The sequence below is a fragment of the Palaemon carinicauda genome, chromosome 44 (assembly GCF_036898095.1).
Source record: "Palaemon carinicauda isolate YSFRI2023 chromosome 44, ASM3689809v2, whole genome shotgun sequence".
Classification (NCBI taxonomy): domain Eukaryota; kingdom Metazoa; phylum Arthropoda; class Malacostraca; order Decapoda; family Palaemonidae; genus Palaemon; species Palaemon carinicauda.
In genome coordinates, this window is record NC_090768.1 from 49,717,388 (window position 1) to 49,729,046 (window position 11,659).

At 42.3% G+C, this 11,659-nt stretch overlaps 1 protein-coding gene across 1 annotated transcript in view; it reads right to left on the reverse strand.

Moving 5' to 3' along the window:
* ry (xanthine dehydrogenase rosy) overlaps positions 1-11,659 on the reverse strand; it is a 78,068-nt gene that overhangs the window by 28,507 nt on the left and 37,902 nt on the right. The window contains exons 10-14 of the mRNA XM_068366718.1: positions 11,166-11,259; positions 10,767-10,879; positions 10,026-10,196; positions 8,486-8,613; positions 8,056-8,200 (exon numbers count right to left, since the gene is read on the reverse strand). Coding sequence (XP_068222819.1) covers positions 8,056-8,200; positions 8,486-8,613; positions 10,026-10,196; positions 10,767-10,879; positions 11,166-11,259 — 651 coding nt within the window. The remainder of the gene's footprint in view (positions 1-8,055; positions 8,201-8,485; positions 8,614-10,025; positions 10,197-10,766; positions 10,880-11,165; positions 11,260-11,659) is intronic.

The window sequence follows — 11,659 nt, forward strand, 5'->3', positions numbered from 1 at the left end:
AGAATAAAAAGTGTCGCTACCTAGAAATCCCAAACAGACAAATATAATACTCAACTTGGAAGCAGGGATCTCTAAAACGTAGGACATCTTCCAAAAAAAACACAAAACACAGAGCAAAACAAGACACGTCTGACCAACGTAAGTGCTGAGGAGGAATGAGGATGGGGGGTGGGGAGATGTAGGGGTAGAGAAGGGTTATGTTGATGAAGGAGAGGTCTAATTGGTGAGGGATCTATGGTTGTGGTTCAATCACGCCCCAGTTTTCTATACCAACACTCAAAGAGTGAGCGAGCTGGGTTTATTCCTGGCATTCCATGCATCTCTTTTTCTCTGGTATATTCCGCAATAACTATGCCTTAGAAATGGTGCTAGAGGAGCATTTCACGGAGCGACACAGGTCCCTCGCCCAGAAATAGATTTTTCCTTTGACAAAATCCCTTATTTATATACTCACATGATATTCATATATATTATAAACCCACCTACCTTCCAACTACATCATAGTATCAAGAGGATAGAGATAATTTGTATTTCCAATCTGAAGTACAAGACAAAGGATACTAATGTGTCATTTAGCACTTACCACAATGATGTCAGCATGTTTATTGGAGGAAAAGAGAATGGAAAAGTAAAAAAAAATATATTTTACAGGTAGATGTCAATGAAACTGAGCTTATGGAGGGGATGCAATATGAACATCTAGTGAGTAACTAAATAAACTTTATTATAAAAATTCTGATTTTTGTTCAGGGTGGACTGTGGCTTCCAGAGAGACCTTGAAAGCGAAGGGAAAATACTGTCATACCACACATGATACATGCAATTGACCTAAGAGCTTCATCTGAATTTACAGGTCTATCAGTCAACTGAGATAAGGTCCATTACTCAGAAAAAATATTCAATACATGTCCCTATCAGTCCACAAAGATTGGGTACAGTATTGCTCAGGAAAAGGCTCAACCAAAGTCCCCTCAGTCTACTGAGATCAGGTAAGGAGATGTGTGGTCCTGCCTTGCATTCTTTCAAGCTCCAAGAAAATTAAAATTACACTAGGTCTATTTGCTATGCTATATTTATTTAAAAAAAAAAAAGGTCAATAACAATCAAGGGAGAAGAAACAGGGAAATGGGAGAACCCTTGAAAGATTGAAATAGATAAATTACATAAATATTTGTAATGAGAATCTAACTGCAGAGATGGAAAAATAGTGTTTTGTATATAATATATCATCATGGCATTAGTCAAAATGTTCAAGTACTCAATAATCATGATTGTTTTTTGAGATTCACAAAAGAATACACAAGAGAGATCTCAATGGATTTTCACACACCAGAAATTTAGCATAAATTGAAATGTAAAATGTTATTTTCATTAGTAAAATAAATTTTTGAATATACTTACCCGATGATCATGTAGCTGTCAACTCTGTTGCCCGACAGAAATCTACGGTCGGGATACGCCAGCGATCGCTATACAGGTGGGGGTGTACACAACAGCGCCATCTGTGGTCAGGTACTCCAGTACTTCTTGTCAACACCACCTCAATTTTTTCCTCGGTCCACTGGTTCTCTATGGGGAGGAAGGGTGGGTCAATTAAATCATGATCATCGGGTAAGTATATTCAAAAATTTATTTTACTAATGAAAATAACATTTTTCAATATTAATCTTACCCGATGATCATGTAGCTGATTCACACCCAGGGTGGTGGGTGGAGACCAGCATACATGTTAACAAAGAAGCTAAGTATCCCGTATTTCATTTTATTAGTTATTCAAAAATAACATAAAATAAATAAGTACCTGGTAAGGAAGACGACTTGAACCATTACTCTGCCTTTATTAAGTACGTCTTCCTTACTGAGCGTAGCGGTCCTCTTAGGATGCTGAACGACTCTTAGGTGCTGAAGTATAAAGGGCTGCAACCCATACTAAAGGACCTCATCACAACCTTTAACCTCGGCGCTTCTCAAGAAAGAATTGACCACCCGCCAAATCAACAAGGATGTGGAAGGCTTCTTAGCCGACCGTACCACCCATAAAAAGTATTCAAGAGAAAGGTTAAAAAGGTTATGGGATTATGGGAATGTAGTGGCTGAGCCCCCGCCTACTACTGCATTCGTTGCTACGAATGGTCCCAGGGTGTAGCAGTTCTCGTAAAGAGACTGGACATCTTTGAGATAGAATGATGCGAACACTGACTTGCTTCTCCAATAGGTTGCATCCATAACACTCTGCAGAGAACGGTTCTGTTGGAAGGCCACTGAAGTAGCCACAGCTCTCACTTCATGTGTCCTTACCTTCAGCAAAGCAAGGTCTTCTTCCTTCAGATGAGAATGTGCTTCCCTAATCAGAAGCCTGATTTAGTAAGAAACTGAGTTCTTAGACCTTGGAAGAGAAGGCTTCTTGATAGCACACCATAAGGCTTCTGATTGTCCTCGTAAAGGTTATGACCTTTTTAGATAGTACCTAAGAGCTCTAACTTGGCAAAGTACTCTCTCCAGTTCGTTCCCCACCAAGTTGGACAGGCTTGGGATCTCGAACGACTTAGGCCAAGGACGTGAAGGAAGCTCGTTTTAGCAAAAAAACCGAGCTGCAAGGAACATGTAGCCGTTTCAGATGTGAAAACTATGTTCCTGCTGAAGGCGTGGATCTCACTTACTCTTTTAGCTGTTGTCAAGCACACGAGGAAAAGAGTTTTTAATGTGAGGTCCTTAAAAGAGGCTGATTGGAGAGGTTCAAATCTTGATGACATAAGGAACCTTAGGACCACGTCTAGATTCCAGCCTGGAGTGGACAACCGACGTTCCTTTGAGGTCTCAAAAGACCTAAGGAGGTCCTGTAGATCTTTGTTGGTGGAAAGATCCAAGCCTCTGTGGCGGAAAACCGCTGCCAACATACTTCTGTAACCCTTGATCGTAGGAGCTGAAAGGGATCTTACGTTCCTTAGATGTAACAGGAAGTCAGCAATCTGGGTTACAGTGGTACTGGTTGAGGAAACTGCATTGGCCTTGTACCAGCTTCGGAAGACTTCCCCTTTAGACTGATAGACTCTGAGAGTGGATGTCCTCCTTGCTCTGGCAATCGCTCTGGCTGCCTCCTTCGAAAAGCCCCTAGCTCTTGAGAGTCTTTCGAAAGTCTGAAGGCAGTCAGACGAAGAGCATGGAGGTTTGGGTGTACCTTCTTTACGTGAGGTTGAGTAGAAGGTCCACTCCTAGAGGAAGAGTCCTGGGAATGTCGACCAGCCATTGCAGTACCTCTATGAACCATTCTCTCGCGGGCCAGAGCGGAGCCAACCAACGTCAGCCGTGTCCCTTTGCGAGAGGCGAACTTCTGAAGAACCCTGTTGACAATCTTGAACGGCGGGAATGCATACAGGTCGAGATGGGACCAATCCAGCAGAAAAGCATCCACGTGAACTGCTGCTGGGTCTGGAATCGGAGAACAATACAACGGGAGCCTCTAGGTTATCGAGGTAGCGAACAGATCTATGGTTGGCTGACCCCACAGGGCCCAAAGTCTGCTGTAAACATTCTTGTGAAGGGTCCACTCTGTGGGGATGACCTGACCCTTCCGGCTGAGGCGATCTGCCATGACATTCATATCGCCCTGAATGAACCTCGTTACCAGCGTGAGCTTTCGATCTTTTGACCAGATGAGGAGGTCCCTTGCGATCTAGAACAACTTCCACGAATGAGTCCCTCCCTGCTTGGAGATGTAAGCCAAGGCTGTGGTGTTGTCAGAGTCCACCTCCACCACCTTGTTAAGCTGGAGGGACTTGAAGTTTATCAAGGCCAGATGAACCGCCAACAGCTCCTTGCAATTGATGTGAAGTGTCCTTTGCTCCTGATTCCATGTTCCCGAGCATTCCTGTCCGTCCAAAGTCGCACCCCAGCCCGTGTCTGATGCGTCCGAGAAGAGACGGCGGTCGGGTTTCTGAACAGCCAAAGGTAGACTTCCTTGAGAAGAAAGCTGTTCTTTCACCACGTTAGAGTAGACCTCCTCTCTTCGGAAACAGGAACTGAGACCGTCTCTAGCGTCATGTCCTTTATCCAGTGAGCAGCTAGATGATACTGAAGGGGGCGGAGGTGGAGTCTCCCTAACTCGATGAACAGGGCCAGCGATGAAAGTGTCCCTGTTAGACTCATCCACTACCTGACTGAGCATCGGTTCCTTCTCAGCATGCTCTGGATGCATTCTAGGGCTTGGTAGATCCTTGGGGCCGACGGAAAAGCCCGAAAAGCTCGACTCTGAAGCTCCATACCCAGGTAGACAATGGTCTGGGATGGGACGAGCTGGGACTCCTCTAAATTGACCAGGAGGCCCAGTTCCTTGGTCAGATCCATAGTCCATCTGAGAATCTCCAGACAGCGACGACTTGTGGGAGCTCTTAAAAGCCAGTCGTCTGACGGAGCCGGACACAAGATCATGGTACTGCTGCACAGTCTGTGAACTGTCAACCATGGGGAAGCGAGGAAGTACAGCGACAACCCGAAACTGTCTAGACTGTCTGGGTAGTACAGACAACTCCTTATCGGGTTGCTGAGGTTGCCGCACTGCGTCACAACAAGTCACTTCTGCTGGTTGTTGAACGTCTTCCCAGTGACACACTGACTCCGTAAACAAAAAATCCTCTAACAAGGACTAAGCTTGGACTGCATGTCTTGCAACAAAGCTCAAGGTCTATGGGAGCAGGTGTGGCAACAGACGGGGTTAGCGACTGAAGCGGAACCATTACCCTCCCTGGAAGCATGTTATGCTTAAATAAAAGTCCATAGGAGGCTAAGCAGCTTAAGGCTCCTCTCCAAATGACAGAGTCCTCAAGGGAATATCAGAAGGAGGGAGAATAGCACTTTCTCATCTACAGGAACCATATCCGAGAAAAGCTAAGTTCTCTCAGTGAGGGTTTCACTGGTGCAAAAGCAGCAGACCAGAAGGCAACGTTATGAAACTGCTTGACAGTCTTGTGAGTTGGCAACAACCAAAGATGTGTGACTGAGGAGCATGCGGTAAGGTATGCAGAGCATGCTGTAAGGTATGCACATGCTGTAAGGTATGCAGAGCATGTTGCATGGCATGCGGCTTATGCTGCATGGGATGAGGCTCATGCTGCATGGGATGTGGCTCATGCTGCAAGGGATGAGGCTCATGCCGCATGGGTTGAGGAGGATGCCGCATAGTATGAGGCTCCTGCCTCATGGGTTGAGGAGGTTGCCGCATAGCATGAGGCTCCTGCCTCATGGTTTGAGGAGGATGCCGCATAGCATGAGGCTCCTCATAGCATGAGGCTCCTGCCTCATGGGTTGAGGAGGATGCCGCACAGCATGAGGCTCCTGCCTCATGGGTTGAGGAGGATGCCGCATAGCATGAGGCTCCTGCCTCATGGGTAGAGGAGGTTGCTGCATAGCATGAGGCTCCTGCCTCATGGGTTGAGGAGGATGCCGCATAGCATGAGGCTCCTCATAGCATGAGGCTCCTGCCTCATGGGTTGAGGAGGATGCCGCATAGCATGAGGCTCCTCATAGCATGAGGCTCCTGCCTCATGGGTTGAGGAGGATGCCGCATAGCATGAGGCTCCTGCCTCATGGGTTGAGGAGGATGCCGCATAGCATGAGGCTCCTGCCTCATGGGTAGAGGAGGTTGCCGCATAGCATGAGGCTCCTGCCGCATAGCATGAGGCTCCTGCCTCATGGGTTGAGGAGGATGCCGCATAGCATGAGGCTCCTCATAGCATGAGGCTCCTGCCTCATGGGTAGAGGAGGTTGCCGCATAGCATGAGGCTCCTGCCTCATGGGTTGAGGAGGTTGCCTCATAGTGCTGGAACCCGGCAACTCCCGATGCGGCAACTCACGCATGAAAGCAGGAGGCGCAGCAAGAACATGCGTCTGGCAGGGTGGACTGCGCATCGGAGGTGGAGCTCTCACAGGTGGAGGGTGGGAGCAGGCAGCCGCAGTATCTGCTGAGCGCACAACCTCGGCGGGTTGTAGGTTAACAGGCTACATTGTCAACCTTCCAGCATGATACTCCTGTATGAAGGAGCAAGCTGAGACTGTATAGTCTGCAGCATGGACCACTAGGGTCTATGAAAGACAACAACAAACGGAGCTACTGTCCGTTGAGACTGAGGGTCTAAAACAGCTGGTGCGGCAACAGACGGAGTTACTGCCTGTTGCGGTACCACCTTGCCTCTCTGGGAGGTGTGCAGTTGTCGTACTGCAGCAAGTCCGAACTGACCCAGTGGCAGTGGCTACACCTAGGAGTTGGACTTGCGCGGAAGGGACCGACTTGCACTTAAAAGCTGCAAGATTTGGTCCATGGTTTCTGCGAGAAACCTCTTCCGCAGACGAGGAATAAATGGGCTCTCTCGTCTTTGTGTGGGTGGGGTGATCATGTCGGCTACGTGAGTGGGTACACCCGAAACCACGGAGGGAAATGTCTGTTCGTCGATCAAGGCCTGATAAACCCATAAGTCCTTCGACGTTACTTCTCCCCTGGGCTTGGGAGCTTGTAAGAGGTCCCAGACTAGGCGAACAACTGGCACGAACAGACGAACCCTCGAACGCAACACTGTAATACTTTGCGCTTATCACTTTATCACTTTTGATTTTCTGTTTGCACTTATTTCACTGAACTCGAAACTTTAAGTGGTTTGTACCTGAAACACGCAATTCTATCCTTCATTAAAAGTTAGTAATTGCGAAAACAGTATTACAATGTAACAGAAAAACATAATGAAAGATAAATAATTCAGTGGCTGGAAAAGAGACTAAACACTAGATCAAATAAACTACGTTTAAAATCTCTCACCGCATAAAGCCTGGGAACAAGAATAAAACTCTAGAAACGTTTACCTTCTTCCCCTAAAGAGACTAGGGAGAAGAGCAAAAACGATAACAACGTTACCCGCTTGAACGAAACGTTTATCCTCCTCTCTCTCCCTCCGTCTCTATCTCTCTCTCTCTCTCTCTCTTGACTTAGAACCTGAGAGATGAGCCCAAGTATATATATCGTTAAAACATATTATTGTTAAAGGAAAAAAAACTGAAAGATTTCCCAAATAAAAAGTTCCTTTATTAGAATTAAAACCATTTAAGCTAAGAAAGAATGAACAAAACGCTAGAATCGGTTTACTCTTACTGCAACGTGAAACCGTGAATACTCTCTCTCTATCGTAACGATAGAGCGCAAGTTGAACGTTCTGAACGTCAACAACTGCGGAGACAAAACAAAACGTTAGTTCAACTTTGAAAACAGTACGAGACTATCAAAGAAATTCTTTCAAAAACATTAAAATAGCATAAAATCTTAACAGGTAAAAACGATGTGACAGGCTCAATGTTAATTAACTTCGGTTCCAAGAAAAGACCGCCTACTATTAGGAAAGGTCGCATATAAACAAACATAAAAATTAATTTTAATAAGTTTATAATAAAAGGAAGTTAATCGAAGAGGCCTATAAAAGGCGGAGAGATATAAAATAAATCTATAACTTTGTTAAGCAAAATTAAGAAAGAGAGTCTATACTCTCTTCGACACCAACACTTCCGTCTAAGGGAAGGGTCGGCCATTTAAAAGTGAAAGAGAGTTCATACTCTCTTCGTCACCAAAATTAAATCAAATTAATTCCAAAAACTTGCTAAGCTAATGATAAAGCTTCCTGAATAGCGAAGGCTAAACTCTAGAGCAAATACATCACCAAATCGTGAACAATAACTCCAGAATCAACAGCGTATCCAAGTAGGTCTAGCCGGTGGCACGACAGAGGAAAAAATTGAGGTGGTGTTGACAAGAAGTACTGGAGTACCTGACCACAGATGGCGCTGTTGTGTACACCCCCACCTGTATAGCGATCGCTGGCGTATCCCGACCGTAGATTTCTGTCGGGCAACAGAGTTGACAGCTACATGATCATCGGGTAAGATTAATATTGAAAACTACAATGCTTTAAGTAAGGAAGGTATACAGTAAAGGTTGGACACAAAAAGAGTTGATGAAATGGTGTGATAATTCTGGATTATTCAATACTGATTAACAACAGATAAGGGGAGGCATATTACCTTTTGGAAAACTTGAGTGTTCTTTGGAGTTGTGTGTTCATACAATCTTATTGCATTCTCTTCCATGTCATTTAAAGGCTGCACTAAATTTGGTAATCTTTTGCTAAGTTGCCCTTGTACACTCAGGTAAAATTTAAAGAAAAAACTGCAACAAAAAAAAATCAACAGATTACAAATATCAAAATACTGTATCAATAAATAACAATCCCAAATATATTGCTAAGTTTCATATTCTTAAATTATGTGAATTATGTTACCATCAGGTGCTGTAGAAAGTGCTTTAAAAGAGACAAAATGTGATATTTCTCAATGTGAATGCAATGATAGCTAAAAATATTGCATGTATGAAAACATTTTTATTACCAAAATCTTTTGAGCTAACTTAGTATACACACATAAAAAGGCAACAAATGGGTATATTTGAACGTACCTCACTGTAAGAGCTCTACGATATTCAATCATTCCACCAGGGGCAGAGGGAGACAGTGGTAAATCTTCAAGTAGCAACATAGTTGCTTCCTCTAAAAGGGATGAATCCCACTTCTTCCCAATCAATTTCTGAAACATAATTTACTGTAATCACTGATATTATATATGAATATTGTAATGGTTGTACAGTCAACATATGCAAAAACAAGGTATAAAATGTAACTCTTTCAGATACAGTAGAACCTCGGTTTACGAATTTAATTCGTTCCTAATGCAAACTCGTACACCGAAAAATTCGTATCGCGAAACGAATTTCCCCATAAGAATGTTATAAAATCGAAATGATTAGTTCAACCCATCTACAAAAACCAATTTTCACAAATTTTTCCTTACACATACAGTACTCTACTGTACTCTACACAAAATTATTAAAATATTGCAGTCATTTAATGATGAAAATATGGATATGCATGCACAGTAAACCTGAACTTTACCTTAGAGGAGTGTCGCTGCTGGCTTGATTGAGACGAGAGGAGGGGAAGGAGGAGGAGGGGGTTACTGCTTGGAGGGAGAATCTCCCTCCATGAGAACTTCAGGAACATTGACTGGAGTTCTCTCGCGAGAATGGCGTTCACTATCACTGGTTTTGCGTTTGCGAGACTCTTGGTCGTCGTCTTTCACAGTTCTTTTCTCCCCTTTCACAAATCATGTTCTCATTTACTGAATCTCCTGCGAGCTGCTTCTCATTTAACCACACCATTAATAAATTTTCTACGTCATCAAGAATAGGTGGCCGTTGTTTTGACAACGACGATACACCTTTAGCTACTTTAGCAGCCTTTATTTCTTCTTTTTTCTTTAATATTGTGCATATCGTCAACTGCGAGAGATTGAAAAAACTAGCAATGTCTTTCACACGCATACCTTGGTCATGCTTCTCCATGATCTCCTTCTTCATCTTGATCGTTATCATCAGCTTTTTCTTACTGCTTTCCTTCTTCGACATCTTAGGAGCCATTGTCTATCACAATAATACAGTACAGTACTGTAATCACAAATGAGTGAAAATAAAACAAATCACAAACCACGTGTAAAAATCACAAAGAAATCGTCCACGAATTCACTAAGTATGTATGCTATCGAGACGGCGGATACTGAGATAATGAACGAGTGAAGGGGGTAATAAAGGGGTTTAGGGGGTGGTAGGTATGCGTGGGAGGAGTCACGTGACTCCATTGTGAGATGCTGTCGTTGAGTTATTTCCATGAAAAATGCGATCGGGAAGCGCGGCGTTAACACTTTTCCACAAAAAACGGCGCGTGGTAGGGAAATTTAAATTCGTTAACCGATACAATATTCGTTAACCGAGACGAATTTTTCAGAGAAAGTCCCTTCGTAAACCGAAAAATTTGTAAGCAGAGTCGTTCGTAAACCGAGGTTCTACTGTACATTACTGTAGTTTACAAGATTCAATTAATCAGGTTGTTAATAAGCTATTGGCATGCTTGGATAGAAAACTAATTTAGTTTATTTTAGCTTACCTTCATTGTAATTGGAGCCATAACAGTCGTAGGGGCCATACCACCAAAGGCAAGATCTAGTTGTTTTACGATATCACTTTCATGTTCAAATATGACTTTCATGCCTGCATTTACAATTGCAATGTCATCATCTCTTCTCTTAGCTTGTTTATATCCAAAAAAGTATTCACCCTGGAAGTTTTGAGTGCCTCATTATCGAAGAATGCAAAAAAAATCACATTTTAAAGAATAAGTAGTGACATCTAAAATATGTAACAGTAAAACAAAGGGAAAAGATCTCCGTATATCCAATATCAAAACAAAAAGACAAATAATACATTAACCCTTTTACCCCCAGGGTATTTGGAAATTTCCAACCCTTAACCCCCAGGGGTTATTTTTTTTCAAGCACATTTTGCAGTAAATATTTTTAAAATTGCTCTAACTGCCTTGATTTTCGTCATAGAGAGGTCAGGTTGGTCTCATTCTCTTGGAAAATGCCTGAAGTTTTTCAAAAAATTATCAAAAATATGCAAAAAAAAATTCAAATAGCAGTTTTTTGCAAGGACGTACCGGTACGTCTATGGGGGTAAAGGGATGAGTTTTGTGAAACGTACCAGTACGTCCTTTGGGGGGTAAAAGGGTTAATTGTGATTACATGCTAAAAGTAAAACTCATGGTTGCTAATATAATATCCATGAACAAAAAAATACTGAATCAAAGCTTTCTCTAGATAAAATAAAAGGGAATGCTGTGATATACCTCATTAGTGTAGGGTATATGGACAGACAGCAGAATCTCATCAGGAAGAACAATATTTCTTCTGTAACCAGTGAAGAAGCTCTGGTCCATCACAACCTGCCTCTCTCCCCTCTCTGAAAAAAAAAGAGCAGAACAAAAAAAGGATCAGTTAAGAATAACTTAGTTGGTCCTAGTAAAATCAGTATTTGATTTAGATGACCAGTTTAAGAACATTTTCTGAACAATTACAGACTTTTCCATATTATCATAAATGCCGTCTGTATATGAATTAAAAGCTTTAAAAGAAAAAGAAAAATTCCAGATATATGAGATATTACAATGACAAAATTACCACAATTTACATACTCTACTCTCATAATAAAAAAGAACATTATCTATGTAAATTAAAGCCAAAAAAACCTTTCGAGCAGAGGGTAAGTGTTGCTCCGGCTGCCATCAGCAATGGATTGAGATCACTAATGGGTGATCCAGTCATGATGTTACCACCAATTGCCTGAAAAATATATGCCACAATATTAACACATCTAACCCATATTTCACAGTTATTATAAGCTTTTTAGTGTGTATACCAATAGCATTACCATGAGAACCATATGTCGACCGAGCAGATCTTACTAATATTCTAAACACACTGTTGAATTGTTTAACCATGTTAAAGTCCATTTGACAATAGAGATGAAGCTAAACATCATTGTACTAAAATATGTTTTCATAAGGAATGTTAAAATATTGCTACTTTTTGAGTTGCTATAAACTATTGACGTTAACATGATCTTTACTTGCATATTTGCTAATAAGGGTATACCCTATTTACTGAAAGTAAACATTTACCACCAAATCCGGAGAAGAGATTAATAACAACACATTTTTAAATATATCCACTCACATTATAT